We start from the raw sequence: 23,207 nt of genomic DNA, 5'->3' as shown, positions 1-23,207 counted from the left end.
AAGGAAGTGAAGACAACAGAGAGCTACTGAAGGAGGGGTTGTGAAAGAGAGAAAAAAAGGTGAAGAGTGGGGAGAGGCAGGAAATGAAGCTGCCAGGATGGCTGCTCCGAAAGAACGACTGTGTCAGCAAATGATTAGAAGTAAAAAAAGGCACATCTGGGAAGATCAAAGCAACATACAGTGAGATGAGGAGAGTGTTGGGATGAGGGAGGCAAGGAGGCCAGGAAGGCATGGCACAAAAAACACTAGCAAAGAGAGGACTGTTACCTTCCACTAGGGAACAGAAATTAAAGATTTTACAGTGAGACATGTTGATGCTTCAGTTTTGATTAAAGGACGAGGCTGACGTTGTAGTGTACAATAAACAATTCTCATAAAAAGACCAAATCCAACACTGGTTACACAATTATTTGTCTGTCAATACTTTGAAATCCCTCTGCTGTCTCTGGTACTCAGCCCCAAATCCTTTGGTTCCTACTAAAGAAGCCACTTAAATATTTAAAGCTGCAAGAACTGATTTTTCTAACCACACGAGGGCAGCAGAAACAAGCTGTAAACAAAAGTCTGACAAACCTGTGCCAAGCCTTTCCCATTAAAACAGCTGCCTTCTGAAGCTGAAATCAACGCTGGTCAGAGCAGTGAGAGTAAATGAAAACATCTAACGGGAAATTTTGCTGATTTTCAACCAGCTCTGGGTCATCCCAGTGTTGGCAGTTTGTATACATGATCAGTGTTTGGCTTCCCCACTGTGCTGTGAGCGCCCGGAGCTGCTGCCCATCTGTCTTCTGGGTGACGCAAAACATGTCATCGAAGTCCGCTGGGTGACGTGAAATGTGTCATTAATGATGCCAAAAAATGAGCGGGGAGTTCTGGGGTGCTCGCTGCACAGCAGGAAGCCAAACACTGTTCATCTGCACACACAGCGATGACACAGAGCTGGTTGGAAATTAGCAAGGTTTCACTTTAAGTTTCAAGCTGTGAAACCAAAACAATGAGATAAAAGATACAACCCCTTTACATATACACATTATTTCTTCTATTGCTAATATAAATTTGTTGATTACAGCTGCTTTAAAAAATGGGTAAAAATGTTTAGTTTAATCTTAAAAAAGTAACTAAGTTACGTATTTAAAATACAAAATATGAGTAATGGTTTTTCCCTTACAGTTTAAATTGGTGGTATTCTGATTACAGTTACTGTATTTAAAAATAGATTACGTGAAAGGATTACTTTATCTGTTTTGTTTTGTTGCTCTAACACAATGTCCTCACTGAGTGCAGACGGCTGATTCATGAAGCTGAAACAAGGTAAAATGAGTTAGGTATCATCCTCCTCATTTACCTGCAAAAACCTTAATAAGGTGGCGGCTGGCTGGAGGAAGATCGTCAAATATCACAATATAAAATGTGTTTTTTTTTTGTTTCAAAAGTACATTCATAGAAAGATAAAAAGTACTTGGCTATCTTTTACGTCTCCAGTCGAGCACACACCTGAGAGGTAGCCTATGTGGTTTGTCTACGTGACGCAACAGAAGTGCATTTTTAACTGATTCAGTGTAGACAGACGCTGTTAGAACATGGTGTAAAAGTCATATGAGGCATGCATTTCTCATAAACACATTTTGAAAAAGTGTGTGCAGTGCAGCTGCCACACGGCAATGGCAGAAGAGTTACACAGCCAGGTCATGTTTCTGTCATGGAAATACAAGACCCAGAAAAATGAGCTAAGCAAGACAACTTTTAAGTATTCCAAAAGTAACCTTAAGTATTTACAGTATATAATTTTAAGTAGTTTGAGTAATCTAATGGAATACGTTACAAATTACATTTTAGGGCATGCATTCACTAATCTGCAATGGAATAAAGTGTATACTAATACTAACTAATAACAATTACCGACATAGATCCATATGACTTGGCAGCTCAAGGCTGGATTGCAGACCTAAATGCAGTACCGCAATTCACACATCCAAATACTGGACTGAGTGCACACACTTCGGTAATAGATGTAACAGAGCATGTACCTCACAAGATGGCGCCCCCGTCCCACATGGTGTGACATAACCTCACACTCTCTATAACCAGCGGTGGAATGTAACTAACTACATTTAGTCAACAACTGTACTTAAGTATAATTTTAAGGTATTATTTATTCTACTTTATATTTCTAATCCACTACATTTCAGAGGGAAATATTTCACTTTGTACTTCACTACATTTGTATGACATTTGACTGATGTCATTGTAAGCTACCCAATAGTTTTATGGTGAGCAAAAGGGCTTAAGTGCATAAAGGATCTTTACATAGAAAATAAGATTGCATCCTTTGCTCAGTTAAGTCAAAAATACAATTTACCTCATTCTAATTTTTTTCATTATATGCAACTTCAGCATTTTGTGAGAGAAAATATCCCTAACTTTGAGAATATTGGTGAAAGTCATATTTTTTTGGAACTGCTCTCTCTTCCACCAGAGAGCAAGAAGCTCATCACTAAATTTGTGAACTTTTTCTCTAAGGACTCTGTTTCTGTTTTCGGTATCAAGAAGGCTTGGGAGAGGGAAATAAATGCTGTACTAACTGATAAAATATGGAGAACTGCACTTTCTCGTATTCATGGTTGTTCAATTTAATAGCAGACACAGGTTAACGCAGTTTAAAGTGATTCGTTTTCATTATTCTAAAGTTAAGTTACATACATTTTATCCTTCTGTGTCTCCACTCTGTGATAAATGTAAATTGAATGAGGGTACCTTGTTGCATTCATTCCGGGACTGTCCATTAATTCAACCATTTTGGTCGAAAATCTTTTCTTTTTTTTTTTCTGGGGTTTACAGCAGGAATCTCTCCTCTGACAGAGACCTAGCTCTTTTTGGTTGTTCAGAGGACTCTTCAATTTTTCCTTCATACATCAAGGATGCTCTTCTGGTTGGAATGGTGTTGGCAAAAAGACTTATCCTTAAAGCCTGGAAGACACTAACTCCACCATGTTTCAGGAACTGGCTGCATGAACTTATTTCTGTTTTACATCTGGAGAAACTGCGATTCAATAATACAAAAGGCCAACAAAAATGGGAAAAATCTTGGGACCCCTTGTTAAAATATCTTGACTTAAACTGATTGCACCTAGGCCTGCAGTTCGTTGTTGACTGGCATTTGATCTCTGCTGTTGTGTTTTCTTAATATGGACGATATAACTATGTGTCCTTGAGGACGACTCCAATCGAATTTCTCTTATGTGTGTATCTTTTTTTTTTTTATCTATTATTTGTATCCCACTCCCTCTGTGTGTGAGTGTGTGTGTGTGTGTGAAAGCATGAGTGTATGCTGGGTTATGTTAGGTTGGGTTATAGATTCTTTATTTTCTTTTTTTGGTGGATGTGTATATGGAAAATCCAATAAAAACAATTACTAAAAAAAAAAAAAAAGCTACCCAATAGTGTAAAGTAATAGGATTGGTAATAAGATGAATACAGAATGTGCCATTTTGAATAATAAGTACTTCTATTTTTGGTACTTTAGTATTTTTACACTGTAGAATAGTTTGAGTAGAAGCTTTTCGTACTTTTTCCTCCACTGTATTTAACTAGATTAAAAACTTTGCTGGACATCCTAGGGGGACTTCATGTTGATCTTTCAGTGGTGATACTTTGTTTATACCCTCCACGAGGGACAATGAATGTAAGGTGACAGTTAATCGATACTTTAGAGGGACCTGCTTTGTCTGTTGTTGCTGTATTTTTTCTGATTTATAATCAATATCACTGAATAATAGGTTGTCTTTTATTCAATACTGACTTAAGAGACGACTGCTGTCTTCAACCTTGTGTGTTTACTTTGCTGCACAAAGGTAAAATCTATAATCAGGCAACAAGATAATAAGAAAAATGAAAGGCATCACCAGACAGTTTGGTGGTGGTGGTGGTGCAATGACCTAAAAACAGAAAAAAAAAACCCACTGTATGACTCACTTTGCGCAGTTTACTGGCAGTCGGTCAATAAGAGTAAGACATTTATGAAACTAGTTCAGTTTCAGTGCGATTAAAGTGAGGAGGCTAACAACTACAGTCTGATGGAAAACAACTGGAGACAGCCAGATTTAACTGCACCAGAAAAAAATCACACTGAAGCTTCATCCGCAGCACATCAGATTTTCCCTGTAGGTAAGACATCTCTGTAAACAAGCCCGTGGCTCCCGTGCATCAGAAGCGTCTGATTAATTCATAACAAGGCTGAGAAGCCTGCAAGCCAGAGAAAAAGACTTTCCATCAGCAGACTGCAAAGCAACATGACATATTGAGATGTGGAAGCTCAGATTAGAAGCCACAACAGAGTGCATCTGTTAGTGATCTACACTTACTTCCTTTCCTCCTCTGCTTTTGATCTATGAGGTCTTTATTTGCAACATGTGGCTCTATGTGTGTGTGTGTGTGTGTGTGTGTGTATGTGCGCACTGTGACAGCCACAGGTCATTAACTGTAGGTGTGTGATTTACCGTGCACATGCAGTGTCTGGTGGATGACTGAATGGACAGGGCGTACCAAGCAAAGACAGAGTCTAGCATCACTCAGTGCAGGAAGGAAGGTGAGAACATAACTGCAGACACACAGATTGTGTTACAGGAACATCTCCTAGAATAGATCTCTGACTCAGTCTCTTCTTATGCTGCTCTCCTCAATTCTCGGCAGTGACGCTCTCATCAATTTCTGTTTCCCAGTGTAGATATTTAATATATATGTTTTGTTTGTGTTTGTGGTGGTGGCAGCGAGAGACGGATGATGGCAGGACTCAAGATTCATTCTTGACTTTGGAAGTAGCAGCCTGACAAAATATAGCTCAGCTCAAGGTCTGATTGATGGTGCTTGTTTCAAAGCTTTCAACTATGTTGCTCTGGCAACTTGTGTTGAGATCTTTTTGTCAAGTTAAATTGCATCATAAAGTAACACAAGTCTTTGCTAAATCAGTTTTATAAGAGACTTTCTTTCAAATATTTCACTGTGGAATGCAGCTTTTTCTTTAACTAGATAGAAGCTTGACATTTCCTCAGACATCTCACTTCAACATGAATTAGGTATCTACAGTTTTCTTTTTCATTAAAGCCATGGTGTAAAGAATTTTAATGGGGGTATAACATAGACTGCATGAAAATAAAGGACGAATCCACTGGTTTGTGGATTCAAGTTCTGAGGCCTCCAGTTTGGTACTTTGGCCGTCACCATCTTGCTTTTTTGGAGTCAGAAGTGACCATATTTGGATGTGAAGGTGGAACTTACCCTAATGCTAGCTGCTAGCTTGGTTAGCATGGTACATTTGCAGCTCTGGTTAACTGTGATAATGCAAACACTAATTTCTACAGGTGAAAAACAGGTCGTAGGTCACGGCGTAGGCTCTACGTCGACGTGGAGCCTACGCCGTAGCTGCGGCATCGATTCCACGCAGAAGTATAAATTGCGTGTGACTCCTTCGAGGGTCTTTTAATACAATTAAATGAATAAGACTTTTTTTAGGCAAGCAAAACGTTACAATTAACTTGAACAACTGACTCATAACACACTGAAATAGCAACAACTATTCTGTGAATCTGGGGTTACGCCCATGGATGTATAAAGAGAACTAGATATAGAGTTGGGGACGGTGCTCCGTTACTTCCTGTGAAAGTTGCTCAGGTGCACAGGAAGCCGAAAAAGTTTGACGCCTTGGGTAAAAAATTATGTGGATCCTCCACAGCATTGCCGAGTGACTGACTCAGTGAATGATGCACAACTTTATTTTGGTATAATAAGCATAATCTAGAGGCCTTTGCCTTTCATATAAGCCATTTCTGATTCCAATTGATCAACTACAAGTCAAGTTATTATTTGTTGTTCCTACAACTTGGATAAGCGACAAGACTTTTGTCAGGGACTGTACATGTAGTAAGATGTCTTCAAAGGTCCAGGGTGTCGGATTTGGGGGATATAATGGCAGAAACCATTATATATCTATCACCTGGAAATCATATTTTCTTTACCTTAGAATGAGTCGTTTATATCTAAATACAGAGCGGGTCTAGATGGGGCCTTTTGTGTTTTGGCCTTTTTGCACCAGCCACCGTACTTCTCCTGCACACTTCACACACGGGAGAAGTTGCAATCTGCAACCTTACTGCTAGATGCTGCTAAATCCTTTGTACGTGACCTTAATGCTACTTGCAGTCGTGATAATCTTCATCCTCACAAAATGTATGAGTAAATCTTTGACTTCAACATGTAGCAGTCGATGCTGTTGTATGGCTGAAGAGCTGAAAAATATTGTACTAAAAAAGGTCCTTTTATTAAAGCTGCATTAAATGAGTTTTATTTGGCCAGTTGGAAGCCGCAGGACAAGCTGTAAATATCTGACATATTATCACTTTAAAGTTGTTATGCTGAACGTGTTAGCAGATTTGCTTATTTCACACATCCAGTAAACACGGAGCTGCACTGGCTTTTATTTGGAGTGGTGTGACTAGCCAACTGATGAATGTAATAGTACATATTCCTTTTAGCTGTTTTTGTCTCCACCAACTCCTGAGAAAAATATCTGTCTTTTTATGTGCTACAGGCTTCTCTGTGCTCACCAGCTAGTTTCAGTCTCTTTCTGTCTGCCATGTGGGGCTGGGCAGAAAGTTCACAGTGGGTTTATTGGAGCATTTTCATTGCAAACAGCTGCCTGCTGCTGCTGGATATGAGGCTGATGAGAGTGAAGTTTGTGGAGCAGAAAACCAAAACAATGAGCTGCAAAAGTTGAAAACGATGGAACGAGGGGAGCTGTGGTTCTGTCGCTACACGCAGTCATTTGAGCCATTGCTTATGTACAAAAAAAAGATTATTAAAGCCTTAAATATACCAGTAATGCAGGTGCTACATCAGTCATCATTTACGATACGTCTCGCCTTCGTTTTCAAACTCTCTTTCTACATGCGTCAACCCTTTTCTCTCCCTTGATGTGCATATCTCACTTCCTCTCACATTTAATTCCCAGTCTCTCCCTGTGCACCTCTCTTCCTCTCTCCCTCTCACTTCATCTTTTTTTCCAGCCTTCACACTTTTATCCTGGCAGACAGACTCAAAGAGATGTGAGCTACGAGGCTGGAGAGCCACGGTGGGTGTTTAAAGTCTACAGAGCTCGCGTACACTTTGTACCCTCGGTGCCTTGAAATTTTCAGAACTTTCCCAAGAGCTAATTTGCATCATGAGTGTGGGTTAGGATGTCTATTTTGGGTCACGATAATATACAGAGAGATTAGTTCTTTCTCCTTTTTCTTTGGCTGAATGTAATTCAGAGATGTCAAGGCTCTACTCCCCTACACCATGTCAGAATGCAATGGCAGGATATAAAAAAGACTCTACACCTGAGAAGAGCATGAATAGGAAACCAACACAAGCCATATATATGATTTAAAACAAAGGTAAATCTCTTCACACACTTCTTTACATCCACCTGTGCAAACAATGTGTCTGTCCACACACTTTACTTTACAATGACTTAACACAAACAACAATATATGATCTCTACTGAGCATCACTTCATTTCAGTCAGTTATGGGTGTGTTCAGTCTCTACTATCAGGACATTAAAGGGTGCTGGGTGAAAAAGACTGCAAGTATTAGTATGACCACCAGGTGGTGCTAATGACAAAAGCACACATCTCCAGCTACACCTTTTAAATTAATATCCATATGAGACATTTACTCCCCCTAAAATGAATCACCCAAATATCAATTAATGTCTAAATACACCGACAAGTAGCTACTAATGGTTACTGTACTGAAGCTGTAATTAAATATAAATACCTAGGGACAGTAACTGATGAGAAACTGTCAGTAAAGTAAAAATAAAAATAAAAGTAAAGTGGGAGGGATTTCGGGGGATATATTTGCAGAAATGGAATATAAAATAATGTTTTCTTAAGTGTATAATCACCTGAAAATAAGAAACGTATATTCGTTACATTAGAATGAGCGGTTTATATCTACATAGGGAGCAGGTCTGTGTCCACGGAGTCTGCCATGTTGCACCTCCATGTTTCTACAGTAGCCCTGAATGGACAAACCAAATATGAGCTTTTAAAAGGGCCATTCGCATTTTCATGTTGGCCCCATAGTTAGCAACTTCTCCACGATGAGCAGCATTGAAAAAGCACTGATTTTTTAATGGGAATCTGCTTCATTAAGAGTTTCTCACTGGTTTAAATCACTGGGTCTGCTGTTTTGGAGAGGAAGAGACCTTTGCAGATAATTCAGTTCCCGATAAAAACCTCCTGAACATCTGGATCAGAAGTTATCAGAGAAAATAGGTGAACTCAAATTAGCAGGTACTGGGCTAGCTGCTTGTCGCTGACACACCAAACTGCTTTGGAAAAACACTGATTTGTAGCATGACACTGTTTTATTCAGTGTTTCTACCCGTTTTAAATCACCTGGTCTTTTGTTTTGGAGAGAAAAAGACCTCTGCAGATAGTTTGGCCCCTGGTGAAAACTTCCCGAGCAATAAACACTGAAGGAATTCTAACCGGGAGAAGTTTCACCTGGTTGAAATCTGCAATCCTCACCAGTCGATGCCACTAAATCCCCCAAAATCTCACACACTGGACCTTCAACACACAGGAAGGACAATCCGTAAAAAAGACTAGGGTTGGGTCGGTATGAGAAAAAAAAAACAAAAAACAAAAACGGTCAGGTTTTTGTGAAAAACCGCATCAAGTTGGTAATACCGGATTTTCGCCACTTGGGGGCGCAATTGACTGATTTAAAATAAAAAACAACCATAGGACAACAGAGTGACAGTAACACGTTGTTTCTTTTATTCATACAAATAAATTTGCGGGTTTAGCTTACTCAATCAGTGCAAACAAGGGTTGCCTCCTTCGTCTGGCTCAAAGTCAAAGTGTTGCCATATTGGCACATTCTTTGATTTCTTCTAGACTAAATCGTCCGCCATTATCGACTCCCCGTCACTGTTAAACTCCAGGCTACAGAAGAGGCCTCGGCACATGCGCACTCATACCTCCTAGCTCACGGTCGCGCAGCTCCGTGGCCGGCCCTGCAGCGATCGTTTCGGCGTCTGGTCTATTTTCTGTGCGAGCCGCGAGTGAATGTGCCAAGCCGGGCAGTTACCCATGATGTGTGCGTGGAAAAATGCGCGTCTGATGTGAACGGAAGTGCTCTGGCTCGTGCGAGAATTTCGGTGCGCCGTGCTTCGCAGGCAGTGTGGCCCTGCCGTTAGTTCCCACCCCCACCCCTCTCTCCTGCTTGCTGTGCGCTTGGCGGACAGGCAGACACAGGCTGTAAAATGACGTATGCGGTCCAGTCGGTTTAAAAAAAAAAAAAAAACCCGGTCCAAGACGGAGTACCGAACCGAACCGAACTGGTATTACTGAGAACCGACCCAACCCTAAAAAAGACCAGTACCAATTTCCATTCAAGTTGATAATTACAGATAACACACTGTGTGCTTTTTCTTTTTCTAACATTGACACTGTTCCTTTAAAGACAGGTGTTTTTTGTTTTACAGAAGAGGACTTCAACTATAATATGTCACGTGGAAGATTCAACAGTTTGGACTGGATTCCTGTATTCCTACACTCTCCTGTATTACCATGTATCTTTCATTGTCTGTAGTTAATAAGAATAAGTAAATACGTAACAAGTATATATATAAAAACACTTACTTTTCTTTAACTTGCTCCATTTAGCATTTATGAGCAGTGTATATACATATAATAAATGGTTTATAACAGACTATAGTGTAGTTCCACGCAGATATTTATTAATGCATTTGACAACAACTTAAAAAGAGAGAGTTGCCCTGGCGCTATTACTACTGTGCATTAATAAACACTTTAAAATGTCCTTATATCTGCAAGCAGCCACATTTAAGTGCTGTAAACCATGTACAAATGTTTATTTGGTGCTTAAAAATAATAAATGGTCCTCTGATACATCATCTTTCTGTTTGTCAAACACAGATTCATTTCACGACACAATGACAACATTAACAGTTAAAGTGAAGCCTCGTCTCTGAAGACAAATTAACTTCCATGACTGTTAATTTAAATGGTAAAACACACTGTCTGTTCCTCCCAAAAACACCCTGGAGATCCACTAAAGCCCCCCCAACAGCTCACACTACTTCCTGACAAAAACTCCATTATGTTAATGTTGCCTGGCAACAGGACTCCAGACGGTACAGGAAAAGAAAAAAGAATCCCTGGCTAATATTGATTTGTACCAATATTGGTTCCAGGAAGTAACAGCTGGATGACTGTAACCCTTCGACTCATAAGTCTGTGAAACTCCAGAGGAGCAGGTCAGAGAGCAGCAGAGGGGCGACAGCAGGGAACACATCGACGCCAAGATGATAGGAGTGAAAGGATGCGTCACGGATCAATACGCCCTGCAGCACAGTACAATCTTTACCTCATCTTGACTCAACCAGGCTTTATTCACAGTTTCCTTCTCATTGTGATTTTTTTTTCATCTTGACCTTTAACACGTTGGCTCGATATTCTTTCTCTGCATCCCACAGGAACATGCCGTTTCCAGGAAGCCTCTGAGCAGGCTCTCTGAGCTTCACTCCGTGGCCTGTTGATCTACAGTACACTGGCCAGACATGTACAGTATGCAGATGTTTTCCTACCAGTCGTCATCATTCATTTCCACTGCATCACCACCTCACTCCCTCTCTTCCTCGCAGTTCTCTGCTCTGTTCTCCTCATAAATTTGTAAATATGTTCCCTTTCACCTTCCTCCCTCCCTCCCTGCCCCCTTCTCCCTCCAACACCCACTACAAACACAGCAGAGCACCAGCTCCACACACTCCCATTGGCTGGCAGTGACATCACTTGTGCAAAGTGTCGAGTCAGACTCAGACGGCTCCTTCTCTCTGACAGCTGATGCCCCCTTGTGCCCACACAGAAAACTGCAGTCCTTTAAAATAAAAACACGCTGTGGTTTGGAGTCTACTTATCAGCTGTCCCCATGTTCAACATCTGCAGAGGGACTGAGATACACTGACCCCAGATCAGCCATAACAAAGGACTTTCACCTTCTCTAAGTCATCTGATCCCAAACAGGAGCGGAGGATGTCAGCAGAGTAAATTGGCTTATGTTGTGTCTGAGCGTACGCACCATTAGAGTGAATTAGACCGGAAGCCTTCCTGATTAATAAAACTAACAGGATCATGTTCAGGCGCTCATGGTTACTTACTGCACGGTGTAATCTGCCCTCTGCTGTTCTCAAGTTACTACAGCTACACGCTGCACCACCACAATCTGATGTACTGCCTCGTGTTTACATCAAGGTTTATTGGTCATTTTATTGTTTTGATTTTTTAATTATATTTGCAAATTAGGCCAGGAATATGAGATAAAATCAACTGTAAAATCCAGAATTAGTTTAATTTTGATGTGTTTAGAATTGAGATAAGGTCTGCAACAAATTATTTTTCTTTTATAGATTAATAAAATGATTGTTTTTAGATTGACTCATTAATAATATGTTCTCAATGTGTCAGAAAACTGTGAAATGCCAACAGTCCAAAACCCAAAAATATTCAGCTCATTTTCTGTTTAGACAAGGACAGGCATAAAATTATTGATATTTTTGTTTGATAAATGACTTTAATAATCATCAAAATTGTTGCAGCTCTAATTTAGACACTGATGTTGACTGAATTTGTCTGTCTCCAGCAGTGGTGTGCAAGTTACTGTAAAGCAGTAATTAGTAAAGTTACTCATCTAAAAAAGGAATTAAATAACTTTACCAATTACTGCATTTAAAAGTAATTAGTTACTGTGGAAAGTAATGTTTGTGTTGCTTCAATTCTCCTGTGATGCACAGTATATTATTTCAGTGTTGCTGTGTATGATGATTGTACCGTTTATCACTATGATGAAAAGAAAGTAGTGGAACAATAAAATAAAATATATTTTGATCATCTTTTTCAATGTAGCCTCGACAGGCTTTCAAATCAAGCAACACAATTCAGAGATTAATACTCTCATTTACTAATAATGACATAATTGTTGCTCGGACATTTGACAGAAATTTCTTATTATGACAGGCCTGATTAAATTAACACTTTGAAAACTGAGCAGATTGGCTTGATTTAAGGAAGAAATGACCCCAAAAATTAGCGAGAAATTGGTAAAAACAGAAAAATAAAAACAAGAAAATTAGTTTAAAAAAAAACCAAACAAACAAAAGACCTGGAAAGAGTGCCTAATTATAATAATTCTGTGGCAGAATTTTAAAATGTAGTAATAATAATAATAATAATAATAATAATAATACAGTTTTTCTCTACCTTTTTCCTTATTTTTAAAAAATAATTTTCTAAATCTGTAATTTTTTTTTGCAATTTGTGGGATACTTCTTACCAACCTGCTCGCTGCCTTTTTTCCCCATGTTTTTGAAAGAAATCACACCACTTTGCTCAGGGTTCAAAGGTTCAAATACTTGTAAGAGGTGTCTGAAAGCAGCATAAGCAAAGTGAAGTTTCAAAGGGTTTAAGTGATAAAAGTTTGACCTTTTTACAAAAACATAATCACACTGAGGTTTATCCTTTAACCTTTGCAGTAATTCAAATCCTGTACATAGACTGTAGCTCACGACTAAAGGCCTAATTTGGGGCGTCGGTGGATTAGTGGGTAAAGCAGGCGCCCCATGTACAAGGCTGTTGCTGCAGCGGCCCGGGTTCGATCCAGCCTGTGGCCCTTTGCTGCATGTCATCCCCTCTCTCTCTCTCCCCTTCACGCTAACCTGTCCTGTCCATTAAAGGCAAAATGCCCAAAAAAATATCTTAAAAAATAAACTAAAGGCCTAATGTGTCCTTGACCTCAAGGAGGGAAAAATAATGTCCATGTTTCCAGGAATGCAAACATACCTGAACTGTTGGCCACTGTGTGCAGTGATGGTCTAAAGCTGATTGACTGACTGATGGAATGATTCACGCCATCCATGGCAGCGCTGTAAGACTACTGATGCACTGGTCAACTGGCGTTGCGTAAACTGTGTTTAACAGAGACATTCTGCGCCAAAGTACACCTAGCACCTTCTCTTCCCCTTCCTCTTTCCTGTCTCCTTATTTGTCTCTCTTAGGGATGCATGATATCGATTTCTATTCATCCACATATAATGGGAAATTAAGCAACTTTAGTCCCCAAATCCTCTGACTCTACCTTGTTTACTTGTATGCTTGTACCCTGGTTTATATCTATTTTTATATGTATTTTCATTTATGTAGGCCTACTTATGTAACACCCTGGTGTGAGGCCATGTATTTGTGTTTGCATTGTGCAGCACTGTTATGTAATTGTCTGATTTATATGTATTTATAAAGACCGTTTCCCTCAGGAAAATAATCATTCACAGCCTTTTGTTTTCTGAGGGTGTTGTTTTACTTGCTTACTGAACTTACTGAAATTTTCTGTAAAAACAGATGACGAAGACCTGCAGCGGATGAAGCATGTTGGCTCTTCTGAAGATTTAGCGACTACAATAAAGGCTTTTTAATACTTCCTTCCTCGTTTTGTATATTTATGGAGTGCCTGAACGGCCCTCCTGTGGATCCTGTTGTTTCCCATTCTCCGTGAGCACCTGACACAAGGTTTTGATCTGTGTTTGATTATATACAGCACCAAGTCGTCTCTTTTTTTCTGTGCAGAAATCAACATGTTGGCCGATTCCAAAATTTCATTTTAAAGCCAATATTGGCTGATACCGATGACGTGCCAATATTATCGTGCATCCATAGTCTCTCTCAAACACACACAAGATAGATAGTTAGTAAGCACATCACTACAGGTGACGTTAGATCATAACCTGGTGCTTTTGTCGGCTATGATCAAAAGAAAAGTTACGAGCAACAAGACCATTTACATTTTGGTTGCTGTAATTGCATAATTTACTTGTAAAAGTAATTAATTATATGTCTAGCTACAGCCAAAAGTAGTGGACTTACCATAGCTTGTTACTTTGAGAGTATGATGTGTGATACTGATCACAGACCAGACTGAAAAACCCTTAGATATGGCGAGAAAGTTGGGCAGCATTTGAATCTTCGACTTCAGCTACAGAGGCAGAAACTGCAGAACTAAAGTCACGTACTCTCTATTAGTTGATGTAAATTAATAGTAAGTCATATCTTTAGTGTTTCCTACCTTGCGGCTGGTGTAGTGGGCGTGTTTGGCCAGCTTGCCATTGAGTCCTTGGAGGAAAACCTCATCCGTGACTTTGCCCACGTTCATACAGGCTTCGTCCAGCACAGAGAAGATGCCCTTATGCTGCTGCTCCACCAAATCCACAATGATCTGGTTATTGAAGTAATCAATCTAAGAACACAGGACACAGAGGATAAAAACAGTGCTAAGACGACAGCAGGCTGTTTGTACAAGAGAAAATGAGAAAAGTATTAAAAGCAATTCCTGAAATCTTCGTGAATCTGAGAGACAATCACGATGCATTGAATAATTAGCCCAGTGTTTTCTATACATTGATATATTTGTGGCAGCCTGCTACAATACTAACACTGACTGCCAAATATTGTTTTTTTTTACTATTTAAAGTCCAGTAGCAGATGAAATAAATTAATTGAAGAATGTGCTACTTTGGCTGTGATGCAGCCGCCTCTCTCTGTCTGCAGTCATCACTCTGTTGCCTCTCTCAATGTCTCGCCCACAGCACTATCTGATTGATTACACGTCACGAGTAATGGCCTATACACACCGAATGTGTTTCCCAGACGGGGCAAAAGGAACACAGACTGGAGCTGTTGTTAAACATCACAATTCAATACCATGAAGTTGCAAACAGAGACCAGTCTTTTTCTGGTAATGTTCTGCTGATGGTAATTTACTCGAATGTAACTTTAGTTGTACGAGTATGAGAACTGCAAGGAGAGGAAGGAGGACTGAGACAGTGTCTGCATGTGGCGAAAGATGTGACGACTTCATTATAGTTTATAAAAATGTCACATTTCATACACCAGACGTATATAACTTGTTCAACCCGAGCTGAACCGTTCATATGAGTCAACTATCCGATCGCTCTGTTTGTCACTGTTAGTGGAGACTTTAGTCTGCAGTGTAGTTCAAACACTTCACTGACAGATCAGATAACTACACAGTAACACTGGACTTTAAGATAAAGTCTTTGCACCACATCAAAGTTCCCGTCTCCTTCCGCACAGCTGCCACAAACTGAATCTAATTCAGCCGGAAACACTATAGCCTCGAAACTGCAACTAGAAACAACCCTAACCACAAACAAAGCAAAAAATAAAATGTCCTCCTTACATGTTTCCAGGGGATGCCTTCTCGCTGATACTCTTCCTGCTCCTGCTTCAGCACCAGTTGGATGAACAGCTGCTGCAGCTTTTCATTACAGTAGTTGATGCAGAACTGTTCAAAGCTTCAGAAACACAGGAGAGTGAATGTTATGTTAATCTTTTGTTATATATGCAACCACATATATCTCTAAGTCTATACAGTGAGGTGTAATGCTTGCTGTGTGTTGCAGTCAGGCATGGGTGGTATCAAGGTATTCCAGTATACCAAGGTAATTGGAAATCCCAAATTCATGATGTTCAATACTGTCAAAAATACAGATGACTCCCCTTTTTTATTAAACTGATACAGAGACAGTGTGTTGAGGTGATGTAGTGCCCAGCACACACCACCAGAGGTCAGTCTCTACTGGTGGAACAGGTAGCTGAGCTGAGAACGATGGTGACTGCAATTGATTGCAATTGGTGAGGGCAATGTTACAGGACTGGTAAAACAAAAAAAAAAAAGAAAAAGCCTTTGCCCTTGTTTAGGAGTATAGAGTGCCGAAGTCACGCCCCTTCTGGTAGAGCTCACGGGACCTGAGATCGGAAAAAATATGAATGGCAGTGAATGGGGAGAGCAATATTATCTTTTGTTCCCGTTTGAGTTACGACATGAAATCTAAATATGTTGTTTATGAATTTAAAACATAAATTTTAAGGTCAAGAAAGTCATACTTTGTGGTAAAACTGTTGAGATATAAGCTTTTGAAAAAAACATAATTAGAAAAACTACACAGGAGGCGGTCGCGTATGTGACGTCATAGCTTTCGCTCGCGGACTCAAAGCAGACGTCCGCAAGCCCTGTGCGCGCAAAGCTCAGATTTTTCAACCGCGCGGACTCCGCTCCACGCACCAGTGACTGCTCGGCATTTATTTTTCACATCGCGGGGATTTTTCACGGACATTTTTACAATTTTTCACATCGCGGGGATTTTTCACGGACATTTTTACAGGAAACTACAACGTGGAAGTGCACTCAACTATGAAAGCCTGAATGACTGCGGACATTCCTCGCGGAGTCCGCTCCGCTTATAGTACGCCCGAGTATGTTCGGGCCTTAAGAGTTTTATAATAATGTAGCTTAATCTGCGTAAAAGATACAGATGTGCAGATGACGAAAATAAACACTGAGTGAAAAACCATTCAGTCAGGTAAATCAGGCAAAGGCTGCACGGAAGCAACACTCGAGGATACTCTCTTCAAGGGACAGAGACATTCCCTCAAGACAGTGACAAGGCCACAAAGATTAAAGGGAGGGTTTATTATTTTAGACCTATTTACTTATTTTGTAGAAAATACAGCTTGGATGCAAGATTTGAATGCACTGCATAGATTTTCAATTGTCAAGCATAAACATTTGATTTGGACACCTTGTATTATCTAGGAAAACAGAAGTATCCAATCGGGACTTGGTATCGGCTGATGGGGACGTGCCTGTCAGGCATAACTTTATCTTGAGATGACCTCTTCCAACTACAAAACAGTTGTTTAGCCACAAGTTTATTCAACACATCATCTCTTTTCTGCCCACTGATGTGTCGGTATCTGTCTTGGCAACAAGTGTCATTGGGTCCTCCAGCAAGAAGAGGGCTTATTTCTTATCTATTCATTATTCTATGGACCATTAGTATTTAAATCCAGCAAGACTAAGAAGGCTAATTGCATTGTGGAAACGTTGCAGACTAAACAACGACGTAGGTGTTTCAATGAGTTCTGTCACCAGTAGCTCAGCTTTTACATTCGTTTGTTTTTCCCACTCTAATACCGTCATATACTGTATATCTCTGTGAAATGTCAGGAAGGTATAAAGGCATAAAAAATAGATACCGCCCAGGCCTAATTACAAGCAATACAATCAAATGTTAAATATGGACACAGATGTAAAATCTGTGTTGATGCTTCTTGTGTTGGTGGAATGTTCTGTCTCATCCGAACCTGTTGTTCTGGAAAATCTCAAAACCGTAGATGTCCAGCACCCCGATGACGGTGTTCTTCCCGTGGACTCTGGCATCGTAGTTCTTCACCTCGATGATGTCATTGATTCGTCCCACAATCCAGCAGAACAGGCGCTCGTACATGGCCTGAGGACGACAATGCATTCACAGTGAGTAGTCGGCTAATTGGGTGCTAGCTTGTGAGCAAGTGCGTTGCTCAAGGGCACAGAGCAGTCTGGCACAGATGGGCCGCTGAAAGTGAAATGTCACAATGTCAGTGAGTCAGACTTTTGTTCACAGCCCACGGTGCTGGTTTAGAAACTGCCTACATACATTGCTTCCTCCACAGTCTCCAGCCTCTGTCTGGTGTCATAACATTGTGACTCATGCTTGTGTGAATCAGTGTGAATTGTGGTAAAAATATCGCCATGCACTAAGTGAAATGTCACAACCCTCCAGGCTTCAGCTGGCCAATGTTGTTTTGTTTCTTTTTCTTTTTTATGTGAAAGTGCTCCGCCTGACAGACGACCAGCAACTTGTAATTTTCTACCCTCCCAACAATAACCTTGGCGAGAGCGTCCCGTCCGTAGCTGGCCTCTTGTGCCGTGTGCTGCTTTTCGATGACGTCTCGACCCGTGGCCACGGTGCGGTAGAGCAGCGCCTTCTCCACATTTTCTTCTTTGGTGGACAGCAGATCCCTGATCACAGACACCAGCTTTGTGTTCTCTATCAAGGTCACGTCACCGTCCACCCCGAATGTCATGTTGCCCTGAAAGAGGAGCCAGAGAGAACGGATTATTCTGCAGTGCATAACAATTTGGTTCAAGGCACAGTTCAACAATGTGGGAAATGGGCTTAGTCGCTTTCTTGCCAAGAGTTTGATGAGAAAAATGAGACCAATCCTGTGTCTGTGCACTTCATATGAGGCTACAGCTAGAAGCAGTAGCTTATCTTAGCACTGAGACTGGAGGCTTGACTGGCTACTGGTACTTCCAGCTCGTAACTCCCAGAAAGACCACAATTTTTAAAACTCTTAACAAATAAACGATATAATGTGTTAATTCAAATTTGGAGGTGTAGGCCAGCATTTTTTAACTTTGGACAGAGCCAGACTAACCATCTCCTCCTGTTTTCTGTCCTTATGATGACTAATGCTGTCTCAAATCGTGTACTTCTGTACTTACATGTGCACTGAGAAGTATGGAAAAATGCAGTGCACTATGAGTACCCGGATGGTGCACTCAAAATGGTCAAGAAGTTGAGTGTGGAACTATGGACACTTCTCGCCCTCAATGGTCGCCATCTTGGCTATGTAGCGGAAGGGGAGGGACCACTTTTCAAACTGGAAATGGCGGCCAAGGACTGTGCGACCCTGAATGTTGCTACATTTTACAAATACATGTGTTTTTTGCACGAAGCACCACTATACTGTTGTCGGGTATAAGCCAGCAGTATGTTTATTGGGTTAATTTAGCAGTCTGTAATGATTTGATACCGTGAACGATAACGCAAATGCTAATGCTAGTTTGCTAACTAGCTAATTTGCGGTCGTCATTTCCGGTGAGTGCACAACGGCCTTGTTTGGTTTGAGACAACACTACCCTGTCAAAATTCACGCACTACACCAATAAGTACATAGTGCACATAGTATACTACATGGAAGTGTACTATGGGAAGTATGTGTTTTGAGACACAGCATAGGATAATCAACTGCTAGCTCTAGCTTCATAATTAGGGCACTAAAATGAGAGTGATATTGAACGTCTATCCCTGCTACAAACGCCCCCTGAGGCTGTAGCAGTATAAATAGAGGGAATCGCCTTGTTGTTTACAAATACTTCCGGGTAGAAAACCAGCAGAGTTTAGCTACATATATACATATACATATATATATATATATATATATATATATGTATATATCTATCTATCTCACATTTTTCATGACACTATATCACCGTTTAGACTAATCTGATGTTTGTAAAGTCTATAAACACAATGACTGAACAAACATTACTATTTCTGTGTGCACGTTTTGTAATTAATAACATGGTTATCGTAGATTAGCTGGGCTAACCGTTAGCTGTTAGCCGTTAGCGGTGTCTGTAATAACTCAGTATCTCAATAAACGGTCCGTGAAATTTTTTTTTCCCCAGAGGATATCTTAGTTACAACATGATTGAGCTAGCAAAGCAGTTTTGTGTTGCTATGTGTGGTAACGCCCCCAGCGTTTTACAGCAGAGAGAAGTGCTTGTTTTTCCATGATTTTGAGAGCTACTTTTATACACTTAGCTATTTTTTTAATCTTTCGAATTTGGCTCAGTGATTAATGACACATATTTCTGTGATGTGACAAACTTATAACAGACATTTTTTGCTGCTTTACACAGACTTTAAATGCCTTTTTCTCTATACTTTTACTATGTGATGTTGTTGAGGACTTGTGGCCTTGTGGCTGGTTGAGAGGAGCGAGGAGTCAGCAGCCAATGACGGTATAATACTGTCAATAAAACAGGGATTGTGAATCACCGCAACCCTCAAAGGTGCTTGAGCATACAGTCATAATTATGCACACACACACACATAAGACTGATTGGTCCAGTAGTTTGCAAGATGAGCACCCAACCCTTACACCTGGCAGAGATGGTACTGTGTTGGAACTTAGTCTCTGTTTTCCCTGTAATTGGTACCAGTCTACACAATTCTTCACATGAAACTTGCCTGGAAATTATCAGGAAACTATAGACCTGTCAAATAAACAGTTACAAAACATTCTGCTGCTGCTTTTACATTGGACTCAGTACTCAGTGGTAAAAAGAAACAACAAAGTACACACAGGTGCATTTTCTAATCCTCACACTCTCTATCTTGGCAAGGACACCGGTCCACTTTGCCAATATGGTGCTCACTGCCTACAGTCTATACACAGTATCTCCCAAACTGGGACACAGCTGGCACAAGTAAACAAGCAGGGATTTTGATATTATCGGGTATTACCAGATGTAGGATGGTGGCCACGATCTTGTAAACGGTCTGAATCTCATCCCCTGTGAAACCGATCACTTTCATGGCATCGGCTACGGCTTTGAAATCAGCTCCATCATTGATGGAAGACTAGAAGGAAAGAAAGGAGAGATGTTGGAGAAGGACGACAACAAATCAGTGAAAGTAAACATTGCTAAAGTTAATTGCATTGGACCATTGGTTGATTTTTCCTGCTGAGACAAATATAAATGTGGATAAACTACAGTTCTCGTGTGTTTGTCCCGCAGTCACAGCCTTTCCCTTTCTCTCCCAATTAATGCAGCCGGGATATCAAATTCCCACGGTTAATTAAATTACAAACTGCTGCTGAACTGTGATGTTTCGTTATAAAAATAGGAGCCGCTGAGGCACACAGTGTACAAACCGCTGCCTCAGCTGTTTGGTCGTGTTGTGTTCCATGACATCAGGCTGTTTGCTGCTGTCAAGTGGTTTTGTTCCTACTCATTAAGCCTGTGCAAAGACGACGGCCCACAGCAGAGGTCCACATAGAAAACACTCCTCTGTACAGTAACACAGAGATGACGATAACTGAAATACCTTCTCTAGAGGCAATACCTCACACTCGTACCCTGGTGTGGGGCAAGTGTGTTGAGGAAACAATCGTGCGTTTGATTGTATTTATCTCTGCTACCTCTGTTTGCATGTAAAATGAATTGAAAGAACCACCTTAATTTGGCCTCCAACTTTGATGTAGTTGTAGGCCGTCGGATCCTTCTGGATGTGAAGAGAGCGTAAGAGGGAATCTGGACCTCCTCTAAGCAGCTAGTGGAGGAACAAAAATACACACACATGTCATACAGTACCTTTGTGTTTTGCATCAATACAAAGACATTATACAAGTCAAACTACCACCAAGTGTAACTTCTAACATCTTAACATAATGTACACACCACAGCTTGAGTTATTAGCATGCTCATCGTGTTTGAATCTAATGCATCTGCACGTCCAATACAAACTGTGGCCTCATTCTCAACTCCCTAAACTCCTACATGTAGGAACAAAAGGCCTTTTGATGCTGCATGGATTCATATTCCTGCCAGAGAAGCCAGTCTTTCACATGTTTAACAGACACAATGAACAACTGCATGCACACACATACATACTCTCTCTTCACATGCAAACACACAGGTGCACACACACATTTACCTGGTAGAATGAATGAAAGCTCCTCTCTCCTTCCTGTTGGAAAATCACCCTGGACTGTGGACAACAAAAGTGGAACAGCAGAGTTAACAACATTCTTGACTTCACTATGACCAGGTAATAGGTACGACGACCCTTCGTTAGCTGACGCGCCTTTACCTTTTCCAGCAGGTAGTTATTGATGTGGCCTCCGATGGGATCTCCCTTGAAGTCAAAGTTGATGTCCATGTATTTGCCGAAGCGGCTGGAGTTGTCATTGCGGTTTGTCTTGGCGTTCCCAAAGGCCTCCAAGACACAGTTGGATTTAAGCAGCATGTTTTTCACCCTGTGGGACGACAGGACGAAATTACAGGTACAGATATGTCCTCTGAGTGCAACCAGCCCTATACTTCATACCTTATATTCTAATCAATCATGACTTGCAGATCGATCACCACTTGTGCCCCAAATGGCCAAAATAAAAATAATGCAGGTTTAAATATAAATAAACACACAGCACTATGAAAACAGAACCACATGTGCAAACCCTGACCAGACCAGAGACAGACGTGTCCTCTCAGACTGGTCACCCCTCCAAGTCAGCGTTTGACCAGACACAGTTGGAGTTCATCAATATGTGTTTCCATTAGCAAGCAGTGCCAAAAGTTTCCCCTGACACCCACTAACAACACAACAGGAAGAGGGGAAATCATAGCCGATACAGACCTCACACAGATAAGAGACAGTAATCTGCAGGGAGCAGTCAGGACGGGATATTACTGAGCTGGTCTGCCTCATTGTAAACCATGTCTATATGGGACTCCACTGCCGCTCTCACACAGTGTCCCTCCTGCTACATTCTCACTGCAGTGTCAATTTATCATTTAAAACTTGTTCTGTGAATAACTAGTGTAACAAGGCGCTGTTTTGCTTAAAAATGTGACCTTTAAAACACCAACTTTTATAACTTGATGTCTACAGATACCATTCAAACAATAATATCTAATCTCTCAGACTCTTGAACTTAGATTACAGCTTTTCATTGTGTAAAGTGTAAGGTTATAATATGGTGGTCCCAAAATCCACCTGCGTGAGACAGAAAAGTACATTTAAAAGTGAATTTTTGTTTCAAAGAGGTATGGGAATGAACTCTGACACTGCAAGGGCTGAAATATAAAAATATACAATGCCATAATATTCTGTATTTGCTTGGACACTATCACAGAATTACGGTATACCGGGGAATGTAGAAATCCAGACGTTATGATTTTCAATACTGTCGGAAATACAGATGCTTCTCTGTCTACAGCCCCTTTTACACTGCCAGATTTTACGTGAATGTTGGGCCGTTTTGCCGGCCAGCTGTGAGCGTTTAGACACACAGAGGCGGATTGGCGAGTTGATCCGAGGTGCCCAATTTTTCGCCTCGTAGGGTAGACATATTGGCCGAACCCTTTTAGTTTAAACAGACCGAGCCGGCCTTCCGCAACAGGAGGGGCTGTTGAAGACTTGTGGGAGGAGCTGTTGATGACGCCGCATGTGCGACCCACTGACAGCGGATAAACAGGAAACAGCTGATAGCAGGAATTAGCGAGCAGCTAGTAGCAAGAGGGAAACGCAAACCTGACAGACACTGTAAAGATGAGCAACTGGGGAGACAAGGAATTGCGCGCCCTCCTTGCCCTCGCAAACAAAGAGGCCATTCACAGTCAGATTCCCTCCCACGTCATTGTTTACGTCACACGCTAAGCCACACATTTTGT

The 23,207-nt window shown here is 40.8% G+C and overlaps 1 protein-coding gene across 4 annotated transcripts in view; it reads right to left on the bottom strand.

Annotated features, from left to right (window-relative positions):
- The window catches only part of myo1d (myosin 1D), a 192,682-nt gene that overhangs the window by 117,082 nt on the left and 52,393 nt on the right, over positions 1 to 23,207 (bottom strand). For all 4 annotated transcript variants that reach the window (XM_050060963.1, XM_050060964.1, XM_050060961.1 and 1 more), the window contains 8 exons: positions 21,625 to 21,790; positions 21,469 to 21,522; positions 20,989 to 21,084; positions 20,275 to 20,391; positions 17,846 to 18,049; positions 17,282 to 17,427; positions 15,315 to 15,429; positions 14,181 to 14,351 (listed from right to left, as the gene is read on the bottom strand). In XM_050060963.1, the coding sequence (XP_049916920.1) occupies positions 14,181 to 14,351; positions 15,315 to 15,429; positions 17,282 to 17,427; positions 17,846 to 18,049; positions 20,275 to 20,391; positions 20,989 to 21,084; positions 21,469 to 21,522; positions 21,625 to 21,790 (1,069 nt within the window). The remainder of the gene's footprint in view (positions 1 to 14,180; positions 14,352 to 15,314; positions 15,430 to 17,281; positions 17,428 to 17,845; positions 18,050 to 20,274; positions 20,392 to 20,988; positions 21,085 to 21,468; positions 21,523 to 21,624; positions 21,791 to 23,207) is intronic.

The sequence above is a fragment of the Epinephelus moara genome, chromosome 13, assembly GCF_006386435.1.
Source record: "Epinephelus moara isolate mb chromosome 13, YSFRI_EMoa_1.0, whole genome shotgun sequence".
In the NCBI taxonomy this organism is placed as follows: Eukaryota; Metazoa; Chordata; class Actinopteri; order Perciformes; family Serranidae; genus Epinephelus; species Epinephelus moara.
This window is presented reverse-complemented; position numbering and strand designations above follow the sequence as displayed.